The sequence below is a fragment of the Mustelus asterias genome, chromosome 21 (genome assembly GCF_964213995.1).
Source record: "Mustelus asterias chromosome 21, sMusAst1.hap1.1, whole genome shotgun sequence".
Lineage (NCBI taxonomy): Eukaryota > Metazoa > Chordata > Chondrichthyes > Carcharhiniformes > Triakidae > Mustelus > Mustelus asterias.
Window position 1 is genome coordinate 15,413,005 of NC_135821.1, and position 24,710 is coordinate 15,437,714.

General features: G+C 50.1%; 1 protein-coding gene across 2 annotated transcripts in view; it reads right to left on the minus strand.

Moving 5' to 3' along the window:
• The window catches only part of LOC144509136 (putative ATP-dependent RNA helicase DDX17), a 45,496-nt gene that overhangs the window by 20,392 nt on the left and 394 nt on the right, over positions 1 to 24,710 (minus strand). For both annotated transcript variants that reach the window (XM_078237538.1, XM_078237539.1), the window contains exons 2-6: positions 23,478 to 23,646; positions 14,206 to 14,302; positions 13,089 to 13,222; positions 10,188 to 10,253; positions 874 to 1,015 (exon numbers count right to left, since the gene is read on the minus strand). In XM_078237538.1, the coding sequence (XP_078093664.1) occupies positions 874 to 1,015; positions 10,188 to 10,253; positions 13,089 to 13,222; positions 14,206 to 14,302; positions 23,478 to 23,646 (608 nt within the window). The remainder of the gene's footprint in view (positions 1 to 873; positions 1,016 to 10,187; positions 10,254 to 13,088; positions 13,223 to 14,205; positions 14,303 to 23,477; positions 23,647 to 24,710) is intronic.

The following is a 24,710-nucleotide window of genomic DNA, read 5'->3' on the forward strand; positions in this document are numbered from 1 at the left end:
CAGCTGCAAGCTGACCAGATTTGCATGTGACATTAAAACAGAGTTTTAAGACCAGAGGATAGAGTTAATATTTGGGGATGAGTATCTAACATTCACAAACTGAGTGAACAAAACGCAAATGGAATATTATGAATGCATAAACACACTTCTTACTTCATCAATTGCAGGCTATTGTGTGGTGATGTGTAACATAGCTAGACCCAATTCTGTCCTCACCTGACATTTACACATGTTGAATCCTAACAGGGGGATAACAAATCAGGAAAAGACGCCCTCTCCAATTGTTCCCCTCCTTAACTGAGCCGATTGAACAACTCCTACAACTGCTCTAGATCAACTTATGATGTGGAGATGCCAGCGTTGGACTGGGGTAAACACAGTAAGAAGTTTAACAACACCAGGTTAAAGTCCAACAGGTTTATTTGGTAGCAAAAGCCACACAAGCTTTCGGAGCCCCAAGCCCCTTCTTCAGGTGAGTGGGAATTCTGTTCACAAACAGGGCATGTAAAGACACAGACTCAATTTAAATGAATAATGGTTGGAATGCGAATACTTACAGCTAATCAAGTCTTTAAGAAACAAAACAACGCTTTTGCAACCCCAGATCAACTTAAACAGTGCAGATTAGAGATGGAACTTGGGATCTTCCTTGTCTACATGGTTCAGCTATTCACTGCCTAAACCCACTGAGCCATGTGAATCTAGGAAACGTTCTAGCTCCAGAAGTATATATTTTCGGCAAATAAATTGTAATTAAATTTGAAAAAGCATGAACAACTATGCAGTATTCTTTGCAACATCAACATGTGTGTGACGCTTCAGTATTTCCACAGAAAGATTCTCCGTAAATGTGTATGCCATCGTTCCACATACCTCGTTCCAGGTCCCGGATCTGAGGGCCTTTTGGTGCACCTCCATAAATACAGGTACTCTTTATCCGTGAAGATTTGCCATAGTCTTCTGCGACCAGCTGCACTTGCTGGGCCAGCTCTCGAGTTGGCGCCAATACCAAGCACTGCGGAAGAGGAAACCCAGCAATCAGAATATGACAGCAGATAGACTTAACCCAGAATAATGTAACAAGTGGAACATTCAAGAACTATCCGAAACCCCCATTGTCCCTTTATAACTCTGTGGCCTTTTCCCATGCCATGCATTATTCCCTAACAGAGTCCGTCCATCAACCTGTGACCAGCTACTAGGAGATATGGAGCACTAAAATGCTCTACTCCATTGACACTTAAGAAAAGTCAAGAGACTTAATCACAAAAATAATCCAATATGTGCTCTCCACCACCATTCAACATAGCGCTAGATCTTCCCATCTCAAATATTTATCATATTGACTTCGCATATTCAAATTGCTGTTTCCTATGGAAAGGCACTCCCAGCTCCAACTACGTGCAGCTTTCATTTTCTGCGTGCCCTTTAAAAATGGCTGCATTAACGGGTATTATGGGGCGGCTGGGGCAGTCTTGCAGTCTGTACGTGGAGTGACTAGAAATGTTTTCCACTGATAACAATATCCTCAAAGTTCCTGATAAAGCAGCTGTCAAACAGGCTGTGGGGGGAAAAAGGAAAAGGACCAGACGCTCAAGAATTTGCTTGGCTCAGCAAAGCCAAAAGGCATGCTGCAGATGGACATTTGATTAAGCTTGAGCAGCACTACAACCCCAAGCTGTTGGGAGATTGCAGAAAGCTATTGTTTGGGAACAAGAAATCAAACAAGGAAAGGTGTTCCATGGGATTGGACAAAGAAATGTGACAAAACACTCGGTTTGCGTAAAAGTCAGCTGATAGAGGGTAAGGTATTTGCACGTTACTGTGTCCCGTCCAAAAAGATTCAGTGAGGATGTGATGCCTCCCCATATGGAGCAAGTGCTGTGATCTCTTCATGTGTTGGATAGTGATGAGGGGACACTGACTGCATTTGCCTCTTGCAACCTCAGACAGAACCTGAAGTACTGGCTTTGATTTATGGAGTGAGGACATTTCAAAACTATTTGTATGGTTGCAGTTTCACGCTCGAAACTGAACATAAGCCACTGACGGCTATTCTGAATTCAAAGTCTTCAGGATCCATTTTGGCTGCAGCTTGAATGTAAAGGTGGGCCTTGATTTTGTTTGCTTATAAGCACATTAAATATAGACAGTTGGAAGGTCATTGTTATCGCTGATGTGATGTCTGGATTGCCACCCTCATCAGAGGTAGAACCCAACAGGGAAGATATCTTTTCTTTTTTGCTGAGATGAGCTGATGGTCACATTGGTATAACAACTCATAGGGATCCCAGATGGGCAAGATGTGCATGACCATATTGCAAACAAGTAGCCAACACTGACACCGTATTTAGAAATCAGGCCTTTTTTTGAAATATAGGAATAGTTATCAGTTGATAACAGCTGTGTTAAGTGCGGGACCAGAATCATAATTCCAGTAAAGTACAGATCGCTATGTGATCATGTTTAAGGGCAAGTTTGAAAGAGAGTTCAGTGAGGAGTTATCTTTGGTGGTCAGGGTTAGATAAGGGTATGGAAGACACAGTCAACAGTTGAAAAGAAGCTGCCATCAATATCTTTGCAACCATGGAAATGGAGTGTGGCAGAGGCGGCACGTAGCTTTCTCTGAATTTGAAGGACAACAGGGCGGCACGGTAGCAGTGGTTAGCACTGCTGCTTCACAGCTCCAGGGACCTGGGTTCAAATCCCGGTTTGGGTCGCTGTCTGTGTGGCGTTTGCACATTCTCCCCGTGTCTGCGTGGGTTTCCTCCGGGTGCTCCGGATTCCTCCCACAGTCCAAAGATGTGCGGGCTAGGTTGATCGGCCATTATAAATTGCCCCTTAAGTGTCCCGGGATGCATAGGTTAGAGGGTAAATATGTAGGGATATGTGGATAGGGCCTGGGTGGGATTGTGGTTGGTACGGACTCGATGGGCCGAATGGCCTCTTTCTGCACTGTAGGATTCTATGATAAACAGCTACTCATTGTGAAAGATGGTCTTTCGAAGTGGGTCGAAGGGTTCTCAATTAATTGAACAATTAACAAAACTGCAGATACCTTGCGTGGTTTGCTTGCTGTTGATGCGTGCCCAGAGGAAATGGTGTCTTGGTAATGGACCTCAGAAGGGTTTGCATTTTTCATGAGAACGTACACGGTAAAACACATTTCACTGAATCACCTGCTTCAAATGGAGCAGCAGAGAGCGCGCAGTGCAAATGATTAACGCCCTTGCAGAGCGAACATTAGAAACAAATATAAAGAAACAGCAGTTTTTACTAGATCACAGAGTGGCAAACTTTGTTTACCTATCGTCACACATCTCACACTGATCAGTAGAATGAATTTTCATTGCTGAAGTCACATTTAGCACATCAGTGGAAGAGAAACAACCAAGACAGAGTGTCACAATAGAACCAGAACCAGAAGGAATTCTCAAGTTGAACCAGAAAGTTAGTGTGAAGCATCGATGATCACAAGTGGTTGAAGTAACTCACAGGAAGAGTCGTGAAAATATGTGATCCTCACACACGTGATCAAGATGTTTGGTAGTGGAAAGGTTAGGTTTGTACTCATATATCATGTTTTACCTTTAGAGGTTGACAAAATTGAAGTTGGGGAGAAACAGGTAGTTTGGATACGAGGACCAGTACTTGTTTAAGAACCTAGTGCAGATCTCAGAATGAGTAAGATGGACGTGTCTGGTGAAATGCAAAATTCAATCTAAGGTCAAGGTCACAATCAGTCTTTGTGGGAGAAACCTTCCCAGGTTCAGGCCAAGATGGTTCAAGGTTCTTCCCCAAGATCTGAAAGCTTGGGTCAGCAAAGGAGGCATCCACTTAGGAATGGGAAACCAGCAATTAAGACTGATTTGTGAAGAACGAAACAAAGAAATGTATAAAATCATGTGGAACACCAACATCCATTTTTTACATTGGGAAGGAGGCGTGAGATTAGTTGCAATTTTCCAAAATTCCCGAGATTCTGGAATGATTCTGTCGGATTTGAAAATAGCCAATGTTCCATTGAAGAAAAGATGAAGACAGTAAGTAGGAATCTACAAGTTAGTTCTCCCAGCATGTCTCAAAGGGTAAATGCTAGAATCTAACATTAAGGAGGTGATGGCACGGCACTTATCTTATTGCAAGCAGGCAGTCAACTTGGTTTTGTGAAAGTGAAGTCATGTTTGACTAATACATTAAGAATTCATTGAGGAAGTAACATGAATAAAAGACAAGCTGTAGGTGAGTACATCTAAGCAATTAGTAACCTATTCAAAGGTAACTACACAAAATAAGAGCTCATTGAGGATAACAGATCATCACGGACAAACGTTTAGTTAGCCAACAGGAGGAAAAGAGTGAGGATAAATGGACCGTATTTGGGTTGGCAAACTGTGACCAGTGAAGTGCTGCCAAAATCAGTGCTGGAGCCGGAACTATTTCAAATCTAAATAAACGATTTGGATGAAGGGACTGAATGGGTGGTTGCGAAATCTGCTCAGCTTACAAAGATATGTGGAAAAGCAAGTTGTAAGTAGAACATGAAGAGCATACAAAGGGATTCAGATAGGTTCACTGACTGTGCAACAATTCGGCAGCGGGGAATCCGGTGCCCGGCGCCGAGGGGCGGCCGGTGCCCGGCGCCGAGGGGCGGCCGGTGCCCGGCGCCGAGGGGCGGCCGGTGCCCGGCGCCGAGGGGCGGCCGGTGCCCGGCGCCGAGGGGCGGCCGGTGCCCGGCGCCGAGGGGCGGCCGGTGCCCGGCGCCGAGGGGCGGCCGGTGCCCGGCGCCGAGGGGCGGCCGGTGCCCGGCGCCGAGGGGCGGCCGGTGCCCGGCGCCCAGGGGCGGCCGGTGCCCGGCGCCGAGGGGCGCCCGGCGCCCAGGGGCGCCCGGTGCCCGGCGCCCAGGGGCGCCCGGTGCCCGGCGCCCAGGGGCGCCCGGTGCCCGGCGCCCAGGGGCGCCCGGTGCCCGGCGCCCAGGGGCGCCCGGTGCCCGGCGCACAGGGGCGCCCGGTGCCCGGCGCACAGGGGAGCCCGGTGCCCGGCGCACAGGGGAGCCCGGTGCCCGGCGCACAGGGGAGCCCAGTGCCCGGCGCACAGGGGAGCCCAGTGCCCGGCGCACAGGGGAGCCCAGTGCCCGGCGCACAGGGGAGCCCAGTGCCCGGCGCACAGGGGAGCCCAGTGCCCGGCGCACAGGGGAGCCCAGTGCCCGGCGCACAGGGGAGCCCAGTGCCCGGCGCACAGGGGAGCCCAGTGCCCGGCGCACAGGGGAGCCCAGTGCCCGGCGCACAGGGGAGCCCAGTGCCCGGCGCACAGGGGAGCCCAGTGCCCGGCGCACAGGGGAGCCCAGTGCCCGGCGCACAGGGGAGCCCAGTGCCCGGCGCACAGGGGAGCCCAGTGCCCGGCGCACAGGGGAGCCCAGTGCCCGGCGCACAGGGGAGCCCAGTGCCCGGCGCACAGGGGAGCCCAGTGCCCGGCGCACAGGGGAGCCCAGTGCCCGGCGCACAGGGGAGCCCAGTGCCCGGCGCACAGGGGAGCCCAGTGCCCGGCGCACAGGGGAGCCCAGTGCCCGGCGCACAGGGGAGCCCAGTGCCCGGCGCACAGGGGAGCCCAGTGCCCGGCGCACAGGGGAGCCCAGTGCCCGGCGCACAGGGGAGCCCAGTGCCCGGCGCACAGGGGAGCCCAGTGCCCGGCGCACAGGGGAGCCCAGTGCCCGGCGCACAGGGGAGCCCAGTGCCCGGCGCACAGGGGAGCCCAGTGCCCGGCGCACAGGGGAGCCCAGTGCCCGGCGCACAGGGGAGCCCAGTGCCCGGCGCACAGGGGAGCCCAGTGCCCGGCGCACAGGGGAGCCCAGTGCCCGGCGCACAGGGGAGCCCAGTGCCCGGCGCACAGGGGAGCCCAGCGCCCGGCGCACAGGGGAGCCCAGCGCCCGGCGCACAGGGGAGCCCAGCGCCCGGCGCACAGGGGAGCCCAGCGCCCGGCGCACAGGGGAGCCCAGCGCCCGGCGCAGAGGGGAGCCCAGCGCCCGGCGCAGAGGGGAGCCCAGCGCCCGGCGCAGAGGGGAGCCCAGCGCCCGGCGCAGAGGGGAGCCCAGCGCCCGGCGCAGAGGGGAGCCCAGCGCCCGGCGCAGAGGGGAGCCCAGCGCCCGGCGCAGAGGGGAGCCCAGCGCCCGGCGCAGAGGGGAGCCCAGCGCCCGGCGCAGAGGGGAGCCCAGCGCCCGGCGCAGAGGGGAGCCCAGCGCCCGGCGCAGAGGGGAGCCCAGCGCCCGGCGCAGAGGGGAGCCCAGCGCCCGGCGCAGAGGGGAGCCCAGCGCCCGGCGCAGAGGGGAGCCCAGCGCCCGGCGCAGAGGGGAGCCCAGCGCCCGGCGCACAGGGGAGCCCAGCGCCCGGCGCACAGGGGAGCCCAGCGCCCGGCGCACAGGGGAGCCCAGCGCCCGGCGCACAGGGGAGCCCAGCGCCCGGCGCACAGGGGAGCCCAGCGCCCGGCGCACAGGGGAGCCCAGCGCCCGGCGCACAGGGGAGCCCAGCGCCCGGCGCACAGGGGAGCCCAGCGCCCGGCGCACAGGGGAGCCCAGCGCCCGGCGCACAGGGGAGCCCAGCGCCCGGCGCACAGGGGAGCCCAGCGCCCGGCGCACAGGGGAGCCCAGCGCCCGGCGCACAGGGGAGCCCAGCGCCCGGCGCACAGGGGAGCCCAGCGCCCGGCGCACAGGGGAGCCCAGCGCCCGGCGCACAGGGGAGCCCAGCGCCCGGCGCACAGGGGAGCCCAGCGCCCGGCGCACAGGGGAGCCCAGCGCCCGGCGCACAGGGGAGCCCAGCGCCCGGCGCACAGGGGAGCCCAGCGCCCGGCGCACAGGGGAGCCCAGCGCCCGGCGCACAGGGGAGCCCAGCGCCCGGCGCACAGGGGAGCCCAGCGCCCGGCGCACAGGGGAGCCCAGCGCCCGGCGCACAGGGGAGCCCAGCGCCCGGCGCACAGGGGAGCCCAGCGCCCGGCGCACAGGGGAGCCCAGCGCCCGGCGCACAGGGGAGCCCAGCGCCCGGCGCACAGGGGAGCCCAGCGCCCGGCGCACAGGGGAGCCCAGCGCCCGGCGCACAGGGGAGCCCAGCGCCCGGCGCACAGGGGAGCCCAGCGCCCGGCGCACAGGGGAGCCCAGCGCCCGGCGCACAGGGGAGCCCAGCGCCCGGCGCACAGGGGAGCCCAGCGCCCGGCGCACAGGGGAGCCCAGTGCCCGGCGCAGAGGGGAGCCCAGTGCCCGGCGCAGAGGGGAGCCCAGTGCCCGGCGCAGAGGGGAGCCCAGTGCCCGGCGCAGAGGGGAGCCCAGTGCCCGGCGCAGAGGGGAGCCCAGTGCCCGGCGCAGAGGGGAGCCCAGTGCCCGGCGCAGAGGGGAGCCCAGTGCCCGGCGCAGAGGGGAGCCCAGTGCCCGGCGCAGAGGGGAGCCCAGTGCCCGGCGCAGAGGGGAGCCCAGCGCCCGGCGCACAGGGGAGCCCAGCGCCCGGCGCACAGGGGAGCCCAGCGCCCGGCGCAGAGGGGAGCCCAGCGCCCGGCGCACAGGGGAGCCCAGCGCCCGGCGCACAGGGGAGCCCAGCGCCCGGCGCACAGGGGAGCCCAGCGCCCGGCGCACAGGGGAGCCCAGCGCCCGGCGCACAGGGGAGCCCAGTGCCCGGCGCACAGGGGAGCCCAGTGCCCGGCGCAGAGGGGAGCCCAGTGCCCGGCGCAGAGGGGAGCCCAGTGCCCGGCGCACAGGGGAGCCCAGTGCCCGGCGCACAGGGGAGCCCAGTGCCCGGCGCACAGGGGAGCCCAGTGCCCGGCGCACAGGGGAGCCCAGTGCCCGGCGCACAGGGGAGCCCAGTGCCCGGCGCACAGGGGAGCCCAGTGCCCGGCGCACAGGGGAGCCCAGTGCCCGGCGCACAGGGGAGCCCAGTGCCCGGCGCACAGGGGAGCCCAGTGCCCGGCGCACAGGGGAGCCCAGTGCCCGGCGCACAGGGGAGCCCAGTGCCCGGCGCACAGGGGAGCCCAGTGCCCGGCGCACAGGGGAGCCCAGTGCCCGGCGCACAGGGGAGCCCAGTGCCCGGCGCACAGGGGAGCCCAGTGCCCGGCGCACAGGGGAGCCCAGTGCCCGGCGCACAGGGGAGCCCAGTGCCCGGCGCACAGGGGAGCCCAGTGCCCGGCGCACAGGGGAGCCCAGTGCCCGGCGCACAGGGGAGCCCAGTGCCCGGCGCACAGGGGAGCCCAGTGCCCGGCGCACAGGGGAGCCCAGTGCCCGGCGCACAGGGGAGCCCAGTGCCCGGCGCACAGGGGAGCCCAGTGCCCGGCGCACAGGGGAGCCCAGTGCCCGGCGCACAGGGGAGCCCAGTGCCCGGCGCACAGGGGAGCCCAGTGCCCGGCGCACAGGGGAGCCCAGTGCCCGGCGCACAGGGGAGCCCAGTGCCCGGCGCACAGGGGAGCCCAGTGCCCGGCGCACAGGGGAGCCCAGTGCCCGGCGCACAGGGGAGCCCAGTGCCCGGCGCACAGGGGAGCCCAGTGCCCGGCGCACAGGGGAGCCCAGTGCCCGGCGCACAGGGGAGCCCAGTGCCCGGCGCACAGGGGAGCCCAGTGCCCGGCGCACAGGGGAGCCCAGTGCCCGGCGCACAGGGGAGCCCAGTGCCCGGCGCACAGGGGAGCCCAGTGCCCGGCGCACAGGGGAGCCCAGTGCCCGGCGCACAGGGGAGCCCAGTGCCCGGCGCACAGGGGAGCCCAGTGCCCGGCGCACAGGGGAGCCCAGTGCCCGGCGCACAGGGGAGCCCAGTGCCCGGCGCACAGGGGAGCCCAGTGCCCGGCGCACAGGGGAGCCCAGTGCCCGGCGCACAGGGGAGCCCAGTGCCCGGCGCACAGGGGAGCCCAGTGCCCGGCGCACAGGGGAGCCCAGTGCCCGGCGCACAGGGGAGCCCAGTGCCCGGCGCACAGGGGAGCCCAGTGCCCGGCGCAGAGGGGAGCCCAGTGCCTGGCGTAGGGGAGCCCAGAGCCCGATACATGAAACACAAAACACTAGCTTGCAGGTACCGCAATTGATTATTGCAAGGGGAATGGAATATATAGTTTCTATCCTTGTACACCCTTCAGACCACATCTGGAGAACTGTCCCTTCGATGATGGGGATATGTGGTGAGAAAATGTTGGGCATGCATCCACTTGGGTTTCTAAGAATAAAAGCAGATCTTATTGAAATTGCTGCCCACTCACTCATTCACAAGAGGCGACTTGATCGGGTAGATGCTAATAGAATGTTTCCCTTATGAAAGGCTAAAATTGGGAAGCAGCTTAAAAATAAAGGCTCTCCCATTGCAGTCATATGAAGAAATTTTTTTATTTCTGTCGGTGCGTGGGATTCTCTTCCCCATGGAGCAGTGGAGGCAAGGTCTTTGACTATTTTAGATCTGAATCAAATAGATTCTTGATTGACAAGGGTTCAAAGGGTATAGGGAATGTATAATGGTGTTGAGGCTGTGATCTTATCAAATGGAATGGCCTACTGCTGTTCCTAATTTGTATGTTTTTAATGAGTGTAATAGCACCTTCTCATGGCTATTTGTGTGAGCACGTGTATAAATCAAACTGGATTAAACTAATGTCACTTTGCTGCTCGACTGCATGTTGTCCTGCAAACATATCACAGTTCAGAAATCCTTTTCATTTACCTAACGCCTTAACAAGACGCTCAAGCATCTTAATCTGAGTCATAGGAGTTACTTTGAAAATAAATGGCTGTTGCGTTGCCAAATGCGACAACTACCTTGTAGTAGGATGTTACGTTACAAAAAGCTATCATGATGGTCTGTAAATCTGCTTTCGTTGGATTTAGGTGAGGGAATGGTGAATTCGGGCAGTGGAAGAACTCTCTTCTAAAGAATCCTTAATATTTATCTGAACAGGTAGGCTGGGTCTTGGATTAATATCTCATTGAAAGGACCACATCTTTAACATGTGTAAGTACCCGATGACTATACTGGAGTGTCAACCTGGATCATGTGCTCAAGGAGTGGGGCTGGATACCACATTCTTCTGATGTGGGCATAAATGAAACAATTTGAATTGTGCTACGATATGGTTCTCTGTAACCTCACAATAAATGGTCACCATCCAAATTGTAAAAGGTTGCCACGAGAAACAGTCCATCAACAGAGACAATTTCCATTAGTTTAAAGTAAAGCACTCACAATGGGGCCGTCGCCACGCTCCAAGAATGGCTGGTGGTTGATGTGCACAATGGCGGGCAGTAAGTACTGGAAAACAAAAACTCAAGAAGTTACAATCCAATCATGTTACTCATTAAAGTTGTTAAAACTCTCAGCTAACAACAAACTACTGGGTGCTACATGGGTGGGGGTGGGGGAGGTGTGCGTGTGTGTGTGGCAAGAAACCCCATGCAGATGGCGGTTCGGGAGATGGCCAGTCTTGTGGGGGGCAGGAGTATGGGGGTGGGGGGATTGTCCAGTGTTACACTGAAATTAGAAGTAGTTTTATTTCTCACATTTTCAAGGTAACAATTAAGCCGAACACTGGCAGAACCATCCGAGGTTGGCGATTTAACTCACTTTGTTGGATGATTCTCAGGACAGCACACTTGTCCTGGGAAGACAGCTCTGCTGGACAACTGCTGCATAAGCCCTTACCGTGGCAACTTCCAAGAGGGATTCCCCAGCGCATCTTTGGGGTACCCTCAAAATCTGACACTGGGGAGCCAGAAAATTACAGGCCAATATATATTTACGTTCTTAGCATCGGTACAAATAAATCCTACAATGAAACTTTCAGTGCATGTGGCACCAAGGGTTCAAGTAAAACTGAAGGCAACTTTCCCATGGAGTCATGCCTGGCACTATCTTTGTGGCTGGAGTCCAATCACCTCAGCCCCAGGTATCAGTGAACCTCTCAGGAACGCGCCCTACTCATCTTTAGCTGCTTCACAAAGTCTCTGGAGTGGTTCTGAATCTAACAACTTCTGATTCAAAGGTAAGAATGCTACTAACTGAGCAACAGTCAATGTTCTTGGTTAGCTGAGATGGCCTAACGCCAACTCCAAGGGTAGCTAACAATGGGGAATGCAGGAAATGCCAACAGCTCTCATCCTAATAAGGAATTTTTTTAAAACTTGGACAGAGAAAAGGGAAGGCTAAATTCTGGATGCAACAATTAACGCATGTAGGTGAGAAGCTGGGTAGGACAGCTGCATGGGATCAGATATATTTCAGTTAATTACTACCCTGTCTAGTGACAACCTGGGGGTAGTGGGAGAAGTGAGATACTGAACTGGGGAGAAGTCACATTCCCCCATGCAACTTATTTTGAATGACTGTGGGATTGCCTTGGCAAATGTGGAAGTACACATCCTTTAGGACTTCTAGCAGTCTCATGGGATTCATACTCAAGTCATATGGGCAACATGGGGCAGGCTAAATTAGATTTAAATAAATCTGATTCATTGTTTATTAGCAGCCAAATAGCTTGCCAACATTTATCCAAAAGTAACTGCAATCGGATCAAATTTAAACATTAAAAATTCACTTTCACCTGCATGCACCAGGCCTAACTTTTTCTGGGATATTTAGTGGATAAGTAAAACAACTTTATGTCCTTGTGTGGATTTCAATGAGTCGCTTGGCAAAGTAAAGAATAGCAGACAAATCCACCAGGTCCAGATAGGAGTTCCTAGCGATGGTGGTGCTCTTGGGAATGTGAAAGATTTTTTGAGAGGTAATTTCAGCATTTGAGAGATAACTAGATTCCAGGAGATACAGACAAGTTTAGATCTTTGGTAAAGGATTCATACTTGGTGACATTTAATTCCATGATCAATAAAAGACTCGAGGGGACAGTGAGGGTCTAAGCGAAGAGAACCTGCTATATATGGGACTATTGAGTGAAGCAATTCTAATAATAATTCTGGAGCAGCAAAATGAGAGAACGTGCACTTTTCACGCCACTTTTCTGTTGATTTATAGGCAGCCACAGCAGCCAGATTGTGCACATGAAAGTTCCACAAACAGCACTGAAACGAGAAAGCAGTCAATTATTTTCCGGTCATTTTGGTTGGGGAATAGATGTTAGCCAGAAATTCCCTGTCTTTCTTTGAATACAACTGTAACATTGTTTATATCCACTTAGACTGCAGTCAGAATCTTGGTGTGATGTCTCAGCCAAAAGATGGCACCTCTGACAATGTAGCCATCAGCCAAGCTGCAACGGAAGAGCTTTTGATGTCTACCTCAGATTCTGTATTAACATAAATGGGCCGTCCCTATCATCCTTAGATTATAGAATCCCTACAGCGCAGAATGAGGCCATTTGGCCCATCGAGTCTGCACCGACCACAATCCCATCCAGGTCCTATCCCCATTTCCCCTGACACTAAGGGGCAATTTAGCATGGCCAATCAGCCTAACCCGCATATCTTTGGACTGTGGGCGGAAACCAGAGCACCCGGAGGAAAACCACGCACACACGGGGAGAATGTGCAAACTCCACACAGACAGTGACCCAAGCTGGGGATTGAACCTGGGCCCCTGGCGCTATGAGGCAGCAGTGCTAACCACTGTGCCACCATGCCGCCCCTTGTTGATGAACTTCTGAAAGCAGGAATCCAGATATATTTAAGTTATACAAAAGACTAAGAATATAATATAAACTTTAAGGACTGAAAGCATAAATTAAAAACCCGAAGATCTAGAATAACAAAATTTTCTTCTTGGGTGTGTCAGTAACATACTTGCTGAAAATGCCATGCAATTACATAAGAACATAAGGACTAGGAGCAGGAGTAGGCCATCTGGCCCCTCGAGCCTGCTCCGCCATTCAATAAGATCATGGTTGATCTCTTTGTGGACTCAGCTCCACTTACCCGCCCCCTCACCATAACCTTTAATTCCTTTACCGTTCAAACATGTATCTGTCCTTGCCTTAAAAACATTCAATGAGTTGCATGACTCCATGTACCCAAGTGGCTGCCTGCTCCTGGATGGCAAATAAAAATTTCAGCTGTAATTTAAACTGGCAATTTACCCAGGAATCATTAAATTGTAATCTTTCACACAAAGGGGAGAAAGGTTGAAAGTACTTACAGCCAGAGTTTTGCCAGATCCAGTCTGTGCAATTCCAACCATATCACGCCCACTCAGTGCCACAGGAAAGCCCTGGCATTGGATTGGCGTTGGTTCCACAAAGTTGAGGGAACACAGAACATCCATTACGTAGGCTAGAAAATGAAAAGCAAAATATTCACAATGGGTGTTGAAAAATCTCACAATCTGCAGAGATTGGAAACCAAACCCTCAGAACAGTTTTATCAGTACTAGAAGAAATTGTAGAGGAACAACATTTAAAAAACAAACACAATAAAGAAAGAGAGAGAGGAATACACACGGGTAATGGGACCTGTAAAGTGCTTATTTGGTCTCCTATTAATATGATTTCAAATATTTAACCTTCTCATAATTTCCAGGCCACAATTAATCAGATCATATGTTTGCATGAATGTGTGTTTTATCTTCCTTTCTTCGTTTGATCCCTTTTTAGGTGCTGTTCTCCCAGTTCTGACAGAACTCCAACATCGGAACTCATGGGAATGGCTGCTAACAGTAGTCAGTAATTTCAGTTTTTGTAGTTAAAATTCCCAGTCATGTTACTAGTTCATCAACCCTGTAACAGGTAACCCTTGAGTAAGAAATCCCCTGGCTCAAACTATTAGTCCCATGTAACATTACAGCCCATGAATGTTTGAAGGAATGCAATTCACGACGAACATCTCCCTTTTTCATAGTTCAACATATATAATCCAAAATAAAGTAGCAAGCCCCTAGTTCTGTAGAGATAGGCCAACCTCTGCAGGAATATCAGATGCAGCAGGTTTTCTACATCAAACAAAGAATTTCTGTACAAGATGGATGTTTAAATGCACTGGCCTGGAATCTCAAATCACCCACTTTGGTCCCATTGTTGCACACTTTCTGACAATCTTAACTACACAATCCGTTTGTATCAAGATCCAACGCAATGGGGAAAGCAGAGTTAAATAACCTATCACTCTGCATCCCTTCAAAACACCCTCTGAATGGACTTCAGAGAGAAATATATCTCACACACACAATGCGTAATGTATATTAAAAAATAAAACAGCCACCAGAAGAACAGAGTAGGAAAAATGCAAGAGAAGCTGCATCAAACGTGGTTGACACTCACAAGGGAAATTTGCCTGGTGAAACTGGAACACGGGTTTGGGACAGTCTGATCCCTTTGTTGTAATCTCTTTCTTTCGGCGGAAGTCCTCCACATCATACTGCCAAAAGGCAAAAAGAAATTTCAATTAAAACAGTTCTGCAATTTCACTAAGTCTGGTAGAAGGAGCGACAGACCCTCAGAAGTCAACGGCAATACCTGTCATTCCATAACTAAAGGAAGTTGTCCTTACTCCCCTATTTTATTATTTAACTATCTTGTGTTTATAGACACAATTGGAAACATTCTCTCCACATCTACAGTGCCTAATACAATTTTACAGAACTTCATGAGGTTCCCTTTAAGGTTTCTTCTGAAGAAAATAGCTCCAACCTGGGAAATAAATCACAATGCTGTTAGCATTCAGTCTTTTACTGGCCTGCAATGCTGCTTTCAATAATTTTCTCTAATCCAGCCCACTCTTCTCTCATTCACTTCCTTATTTTCTAACCTATTAGTGACGTTCCTGTTTGCCGAACAGATTTCATCAGATCAAATATGCATTCAGTTTTATTCCCACTGAACTGTCTAGTCCAAAACTAATCGAATGTTTTCCGGTGTGATGCCACACTGTTAGCCACACATCCCCAATTTCAGGACATGAGCTACAGGTCCTGACCTGTTACAATGTTGTATTTTCCTCCACTGAAAGTGGCTAGGATATCCAGGACAGCATTCACCTCACCCTCACAACATGCAGTCCACATGTGCAGGTACACCCAGGGTGCTGTTAGGAAGGGGGTTCCAGGATTTTGACCCAGCGACAGTGAAGGAACAATGATGTAGTTCCAAGTCAGGATGGTGCATGACTTGGGAATCAAGCCTGCAGGTGGTGGTCTTCCCATGCTTCAGTTGCCCTGGATCTTTTAGATGATAGAGATCATGGGTTTGGAAAGTGCCTTAGAGTGTTGCTGCAGTGCATCTTATTGATGGTACACGTTGTTGCCTCTGTCTGCCAGTGGCGGAGGGAGTGAATATTTAAGATGGTGTATGGGGTACTGTTCAAGGGGGCTGCTGCTTGTGTTGTAGGAGCAGCACTTATCCAGGCAGGTGGAAAGCATTCCATCATACTCTTGACACTCTTGAGGTGTCAGGTGAGTTACCCACCACAGAATTCCCAGCTTCTGACCTGCTCAGTAGCCACGGCATTTATGCCTGGTCTAGTTCAGTTTCTCTCCTCTCACCCAGACTCCCTGCTTACTAGGTCTCCATGGTAGCAAACTCAGTCAATGCTGCATCAAGGGCAGTCACTTTCACATTAGCTGTGTGATAAACATCCAGGTATTTGTTGTTTGTAAGCTCTCTGCTACCTTTGTCAACATAACTGCAGTTATATCCCAAGAGTGTGACAAGCACAGCATGTTTTTAAGATAAAGTATGCTAGCAACATAGTGGAACAATTTGGTAAACTGCTGGTTTACCAACACAGTTGGGGTGACACCTTGGCACAGTGGTTAGCACTGCTTCGTCATAGCTCCAGGGATCCAGGTTCGATTCCCGGCTTGGGTCACTGCCTGTGCAGAGTCTGCACGGGTTTCCTCCCACAGTGCGAAAGTGGTTAGGTGAATTGGCCGTGCTAAATTCTCCCTCAGTGTACCCGAGCAGGCGCCGGAGTGTGGCGACTAGGGGATTTTCAGTAATTTCATTACAGTATTAATATAAGCCTACTTGTGACAATAATAAATAAACTTTAAAAAATTAAATGTTGTGTGGGAAGCCAGTCCTCCACCAGATGAATTTTAAAACTGCAATGCACTCAGTCACAGCTAGCAATATAGAACAGGAGCCCCTCCAGTCTGTTCTGCTATTCAATGAGATCATGGCTGATTTATGACCTAACTCCACATTCCCCTTAATCCCCCTAATCTATCAGTCTCAGTTTTAAAATTTACAATTCATCTTGCATCAATTGGCATTTGTAGAAGAGAATTTCAAACTTCTTTCCTAATTTTACTACTGAAATGTCACTCAATTTTCAGATTCTGCATCAGTCCTGGACTCCACAACCAACAGAAACATTTTCCCGCCATCTAATTTGTCTGTCCCTTTTAATCTCGTGAAAACTTTGACCAAATCACCCCATAACCTCTTAAATTCTAGGAAATACATCTATGAGGTTTGTGTAATCTTGCCTTGCAATTTAAACCAGATGCCATTTTGGTAAACCGCCATACCCTTGGAGGCAAAAATATATTTTCCAAGGTGAAGCCCAGAAGTGCCCACAGCATTCCAGTTGTGGTCTAACCAGGGCTTTGTTTAATTGAAATACGACTTCTATCCCTTTGTATTCTAATCAGAAAGGTCAACATTCCATTGGCTTTCCTGATTATTTTTTCCATCTGCTTGGGACATTTTGATGATTTGTGTACCTAGACCTCCACTGTTTCCAGCTTTCCACCACTTAAACGACTCCACTTTAGTCTCTTTGGTCCAAACTAAATGACCTCATATCTGCCACAGTTTTGGCCATTCACAGATGACAATGACATTCCCCTTTGTGTCAACACATTTGGACATGTGGATTTCAATCCCATCATCTAAATTGTTAATTAATATGGTGAGAAGTTGAGGCCCCAACAGAAATCATGCAGGACACCGCTACTCCTGCTAACTGGAATGTCTGTCCATTATCCCTGCTGCCTCTGGCTTCTCAACCAATTTTGTGAATAGATCAATAATTTGCCTTCAATTCCATAGGCTACAACTTTGGCTGACAGTCTCCTTTGAGGAACTTTTATAAAATGCCTCTGTCAGTCCACATGAACAAAACCCATCGACATTCCCCTGTGCTTTACGTTAGCCACCTCTTCAAATAATGTGATCACTGTATTGGGCGTAACTGTTTACCCATGGCCCCCTCTAATCAGCTGAAAGTTGGCAAGGTGTTCAATCGCCCTATTGCTAAGTATGACCTCTTGTAATTTCCCAGCAAACGTTAGGTTAACTGCTCCATAATGCTCTTTGTTTTCCCCTCTCATCTTTCAATGTAAAGAAATGGTTTCCAAATCCAGAGAACATTAAATTCTGTCTGATTGCACCTTTCTAAATCTAATATGGCCTGCCCCCCCGGTTAGTTCTATGACATATTTCTACGGTCCATAGCTGAATCCTGTGCCTTTAGCTACCCATGTGGAGTGAATCAAATGGGTTGAAGACTGTAATGCAGGGGACATCCGGAGGAAGCCGAGATGGTTCATCCACTCAGCACTTCTGGCTGAAAATGCTTCAGCCTTATCTTTTGCACTGATGAGCTGGGCTCCCCCATCACCATGGATGGGAATATTTGTGCAGCATTCTCCTCCAGCGAGCTTTTAATTGTCCACCACTGTTCACAGTTGGGTGTGGCAGGACTGTTTGTATTATATATAAATGATTTGGAGGAAAATGTAATTGGATTGATTAGTAAGTTTGCGGACGACACAAAGGTTGGTGGATTTGTGGATAGCGATGAGGACCATCAGAGGATACAGCATGATATAGATCGGTTGGAGACTTCGGCGGAGAGATGGCAGATGGAATTTAATCTGGACAAATGTGAGGTAATGCATTTTGGAAGGTCTAATACAGATAGGAAATATACAGTAAATGGCAGAACCCTTAAGAGTATTGATAGGCAAAGGGATCTGGATGTACAGGTACACAGGTCACTGAAAGTTACAATGCAGGTGGAGAAGGTAGTCAAGAAGGCATACGGCATGCTTGCCTTCATCGGCCGGGGCATTGAGTTTAAAAATTGGCAAGTCATGTTGCAGCTTTATAGAACCCTAGTTAGGCCGCACTTGGAATATAGTGTTCAATTCTGGTCGCCACACTACCAGAAGGATGTGGATGGAGGCTTTGGAGAGGGTACAGAAAAGATTTACCAGGATGTTGCCTGGTATGGAGGACATTAGCTATGAGGAGAGGTTGGAGAAACTTGGTTTGTTCTCACTGGAGTGACAGAGATTGAGGGGAGACCTGATAGAAGTCTACAAGATTATGAGAGGCATGGACAGAGTGGATAGTCAAAGCTTTTTCCCAGGGTGGAAGAGTCAATTACTAGGGGGCATAGGTTTAAGGTGCGAGGAGCAAGGTTTAAAAGAGATGTACGAGGCAGATCTTTTACACAGAGAGTGGTGGGTGCCTGGAACTCGTTGCCGGGGGAAGTAGTGGAAGCGGATACGGTAATGACTTTTAAGGGGCATCTTGACAAGTACATGAATGAGATGGGAAGAGGGATATGGTCCCCGGAAGGGTTGGGGTTTTTAGTTAAGTCGGGCAGCATGGTCGGTGCAGGCTTGGAGAGCCGAAGGGCCTGTTCCTGTGCTGTAATTTTCTTTGACTGCAGAGTTTAGAATCTGCTCCAGTGGTTGTAAAATTGCTCAACAGGTAACAGTAACACACGTTCCTACATTATGAAGAACAGGATCAGGAAGATGCCATTCTGCCATGCATGCTGTGTGGAGTTTGCACATTCTCCTCGTGTCTGCGTGGGTTTCCTCCGGGTGCTCCGGGTTCCTCCCACAGTCCAAAGATGTGCGGGTTAGGTTGATTGGCCAGGTTAAAAAATTGCCCCTTAGAGTCCTGGGATGTGTAGGTTAGAGGGATTAGCGGGTAAAATATGTGGGGGTAGGGCCTGGGTGGGATTGTGGTCGGTGCAGACTCAATGGGCCGAATGGCCTCCTTCTGCACTGTAGGGTTTCTATGATTTCTATGGTTTCTAAACTAATACAAATTACCCACTTTGGTTCCATAATCTTTAAGAACAATGCACAAAAAAAATCTATCAACATTTTTAATTGACTTAAGTTCCTTAGAAGTGAGTTTCAGATTTCCGCTAACCCTCTGTGTGCTTCCTGACATCAATCCTATTGATGTCTGGAAGCCTAACTCTCATTTTTAAAGTTAAGCTCTCTTATTCTAAATTTCCTCCACCAGGAAGTAGTTGCTATCAGCTTCTTTGATCACCTTTTAACACCTCTATTAAATCACTCTGCAAACTTCCGCATTTAAGGGATTAAAACCTAGCCCGTGCAATTTGTCCTCATAATTTAGCCCATTTAGTTCCTGTATCAACATCAAATGTCCTTCAATGTCACTATCATGATTAGGAGGCAGGCATAGGCAGCAGAATGCACACTGAACCAGTCACAAACCAGAAAACAGAGTAGGAGACTGGCAGAAAAATGATGTTCCAGAGATACATACTGGGACCACAGTTGTTCACCATATGATGTGGACACAGAAACTGGCAGAAATGATAGTGAGGGCATGTTGTTAATAAAGAGAACCATGACAAAATACAGGAAGGCATTAATAACATTTAGAATAAGTACTCAATTGGCAAATGAAGCGTGCGTGGTACATTTTGTGGGAAGATTAAGGAGGGCCTGAAGTAAGTGCCTAAATAGGGTAGAGAAATCGATTCATGTTAATAAGGAAATTAAAAACCAGGCAAAGCACTGGGATCACATCTCTAAAGGGATAGAAATGAATAGCAGAGAACATCATGAAGCATCTGACACAGATGCGAGATGTTTCCTACAGAGAAAACCAGGACTTGGGTCCATAAATAAAAGAGTCACTAACAAATCCAATAGAGAATTTCAGAGAAACTTTGTCCAGTGTTAAAAATGTACATTTCTTGAGCGCAAAGTTAAGGTGAATAACCTTGATGCATTTAAGGGGAAGTTCTGGAGAAAGAAATAGCATACTTTAATGGTGAGATGCAAGGAGACTGGAGACTCATGGAGCATAAACATCTCCATGGACCTTCTGGGTCAAATGGCCTGGTTGTGTTGCAATTATCATTCTCATCATTCTGCACTGCATCCTTCCAAAGCCAACATATCCTTCCTGAAGTGAAGTGGCTAGAGCGAACACAGCATTTCAGGTGGGGTCTAACCAGAGCTCTGTCCAATTGTAACATCAATTCCACCACTCTGTATTCCTTGAAACGAAAGACAATATTGCATCCTCAAAACTGGATGAGCAGAATTTTTCTCCAATTAAATATCTTGAAAACCAGTGTCTTTGGTCGCAACTCTGTTCCAGAGCCTCAGACTTGTGAGCAACTATCTGTGTCTGAAGCAAACTGTTAGCAACTGCGAACTCACATCCAGCCCAAATATCTAAACTTTCCATCACCAAAACTACCCACTTTCAAGTCCCAACTTCACGCCTGCCTCAGCTCAGCAGCTGTCAAACCACTCACCCATGCTTTTATTACTTCCAGACTTGGACTATTCCAACACATTCCTGACTAGTCTCCCACCTTCTATAGTTTTAAGGTCACCCAAAGTTATGTTTGCTGTACCCTGACTTATGTCAAGTCCCATTCACCTTTCACCCATGGTTCGCTGATCTATGAACGAGTTAGGAGTGGGGGTGGGCTACTTGGCCCTTTGTGCCTGCTCTGCAGATCAACAGCATGACAGTAACCTCCCGCCTACCCTGATAATCTTTCTTTCACCTGCTGTTTATCAAGAATCTATCCAATTCTTCCTTGAAACCATTCAAGGCCTCTGCTTTCATTGTCATTTGAGGAAAGAAGCTCCAAAGACTCACCAGCCTCAGAGAAACAAATTATTCTCATCTGTCTTAAATGGCCCTTATTTTTGAAGTGATTCCCTTGTTCTAGATTCTCCCACTGGAGGGAACAACCTCCACATCAGCCCTGTTAAGACCCCTCAGGATCTTATGCGTTTCAATCAAGTCACCTCTTTCTTTTCTAAACTCCAGCACATACAAGTCTAGCCTATCCATCCTTTCCCTGTAAGGCAACCCACCTATTCCAGGTATCAGGCCAGTAAACCTTCTCTGAACGGCTTCGAACATGTTTACATCTTTCCTAAAATAAGGAGACCAATACTATACACAGTCTCACTAGTGCCTTGTACAACTAAAGTATAACCTTCCTGCTTTTATATTGTATTTGTAGTTTTTCTATGTTCCTATTAGGTCGGTCTAGAAGGTAGGGACGTGTTCGGCACAACTTGTGGGCCGAAGGGCCTGTTTGTGCTGTAGTTTTTCTATGTTTCAATATCCAATCCCCCTCACAATTACATTCTATTTGCTTTCCCAGTTACTTATTGAACCTGCATACTAATGTTTTGTGTATCATGCACCAGGGCACTCAGATCCCTCCAAATCTCACAGCTCTAGTCTCAATATTTGATAACTTTTTATTCTTCCTGGCAAAATGGACAGTTTCACATTTTCCCCACATTATACTCTCTTTGCCAGATCTTTTCCCAATTGTTTAACCTATCCATATCCCTGCGTAGCTTTCTTATGTGCTCTTCACTACTTATTTTCCTACTTAGCTTTATCTCATCAGCAAACTTAATCATTCCTTCATCCAAGTCAGTTGAGACACTCGCACTGATCACCGTGGCAAACTACTCATCATCTCCCGCCAACCAGGAAAAGACCCATTTTATGGCTACCCTGTTTCTTGTTATCCAACTAACATTTTTCCATGCCAATACATTACCCCTACACCATGAGCTTTAATTTTCCACAATAACCTTTAATGTGGCACCTTATCAAATGCTTTCTGGAAATCGAAGTACAGTCCATCCACCGGTTCCCCTTTAACCGCAGCACATGTGACTCCTTCGAAGAACTCCGATAAATTGGTTAAACATTCACAAAACTATGTTGACTTTCTGATTGCACTGATTTTTTCTAAGTGCCCTGCCATCTTTAATAATAGCTTCTAACATTTTCCCTATGACAGATATTAAGCTAACTGGCCTGTAGTTTCCTGCTGTCCCCCTCCCTTTTTAAGTAAAGGAGTTAAATTAGCTATTTTCCAATTTAATAGAATGCTCTCCGACTCCGACAGATAATTTTGGAAAATTAAAATTAATGCATCAACTATCTCACTCGCCATCTAAGATGCACTCCATCAGGACCCAGGGATTGCCAGCTCACAGCAGTTTGCTCAGTACCACTTTCCTGATGATTATAACTTTCCCGAGTTCCTACCTCCCCCCCCTCAATTCCTGTTTAGTACCTGGTCAATTCATCTACACAGCTTGAGCATCAGTTTGGTTTTAAATCCTCATCTTGTTTTCAAATTCCCCCATCGCCTCACCCCTCCCCATCTCTTACCTCTTTCAGCCCTATAGCTCTTGGGGCTAAAGGGATCAAGGGATATTGGGAGAGGGGGGGGGGGGGGCGGCAGGAGAGAGAGATCAGGATATTGAATTCTATCAGTCATGATCAAAATCAATGCCGGAGCAGGTTCGAAGTATGAATGGCCTATTCCTGCTTCTAGTTTCTATGTTTGTGATTTCTGTAGCTGTACTCTCAAATCTCTGTTCCCCTACAACCGATCGATTCTTACTCGTTAGAAAATACTCTGATCCATCATAGCCCCAAAGTGGATCAGCTCAAGATTTTTCCACGTTGATTTCAAGCTGCCAGTTTTGCCCACTCACTCTTAATCATTCCTGCTTCCATCTATTTATTGTGCCCAACTTCGTGTTGTCAGCAAACTTAAAATATACAGCTCCCTCTTTTATCAAAGTCATGCATAAATATAGTGAAAAGCTGATGCTCCAGAATAGAACACTGGGGGAGGACATCACTGGCCACATTCCACCAATTGAAACACATACCCATTATCCCTCTCCCACCTCCCGTTAATCAGTACTTCCAATTTCAAGTGTCCTCATTTTCATTAAGTCTGAGATAGGAAGTTTTAAAATTAACTATTATTAAAATTTCAGTACCTTGGAAGCTAAAAGCTATTTTTTTTTTAAAAGCAGACATCTAAAATTCAATAATGTACCATGGAACAGTATAGCCCCTTGTTTGCTGACCGAAAGTAATAATTTGGTTGTGGAGCACTGTGGAACACTTGGGACAGACGTGAAGGGAATGATACAGACGAGGCTATTCAGCCCATTGTGTACACAGAGACCACATATCATGAGGTGCCATCCCTAATGTGGAGATGCCGGCGTTGGACTGGGGTAAACACAGTAAGAAGTTTAACAACACCAGGTTAAAGCCCAACAGGTTTATTTGGTAGCAAATGTCACTAGCTGTCGGAGCGCTGCCCCTTCGTCATAACGTTATGAAAGCTTGTGGCATTTGCTACCAAATAAACCTGTTGGACTTTAACCTGTGTTGTTAAACTTCTTACTGTGCCATCCCTAACACAGTCCCCTAACGGCATGAATACAGCAACAGTTAACATTCACAACACGGATCTGTACTGGAATTTCCTGAACATGGATACCCACCGGGCTTAATCGAACCACTTCAGGGTGCTCTGCATAGAAGTTCTTCTCAAATTTAGGCAACTCCTCCAGGTCCCACTTCTTCTTCCTCAGGCGCTCTCCGGGCTGTCCAAATTTCTTCCCAAGGGAGGGGCCCCCACGGTTGGGCCCACCACCAAACCGTGGACCATTGCTAGTGTGAAAGGAGATTGGATCTCAGTCAGAAATAGGTAAATCTGCAGACTAGCGAGTGCCCACATCAGGATAATAATGGAGCGCCCACCTCAGGGTGTGATATCCTGGCACAGTGGTTAGCACTGCTCTGCCTCACAGCGTGAGGATGCCGGTGTTGGACTGGGGTAGATACAGTAAGAAGTCTTAACAACACCAGGTTAAAGTCCAACAGGTTTATTTGGTAGCAAAAGCCACTAGCTTTCGGACGAAAGCTAGTGGCTTTTGCTACCAAATAAACCTGTTGGACTTTAACCTGGTGTTGTTAAGACTTCTTACTGCCTCACAGCGCCAGGGATCCAGATTCAATTGCAGCCTTGGGCGACTAACTGTGTGGAGTTTGCCCATTCTCCCCCGTGTCCGTGTGGGTTTCCTATGGGTGCTCTAGTTTCCTCCCACAGTCCAAAGGTGCAGGGGTTTGGTTGATTGGCCATGCTAGATTGACCTCGGTGTCAGGGGATTAGAAGGGCAAATACATGGGATCACATGGATAAGAGTCTGAATGGGATTGTGGTCGGTGCAGGCTCGATGGGTCGAATGGTCTCCTTCTGCACTGTGGGGATTCCATGATTCTCTGGCATTTGAGTTTTTATGATGTGGAGATGCCGACATTGGACTGGGGTATACACAGTAAGAAGTTTCTATTTGTGTTTTATGGTTAGTGCAGCAACTAAGAGCGTGGTGGGCCAGGCCTGGGCAGTGCTGTCGCCACGCTAAACCCCACCAGAAGTACAGCAGGAATGGGCTCGATGGGCTGAACGGCCGGCTCCCGCTTGACGCGTGGCGGGCTTTGTGACGTCACCGGCGGATCCAGGTGCAAATACCCGGATTTGGGCAGGACTATGAGTGGGCCGCGCCCTGATTGGTCGGCGCGGCTGTCACTCAGGGCGCTGACTGACAGCTCAAACATCCAATCAGACAGGAGGGCAGCCTGGCGGGGGAACCAATCAGAGCGCGATAGGACGGAAGGCGGGACCCCGCTGCTCGGAGTGACCGGAATGAGCCGGTCCGGCCCGCAACCGGCGC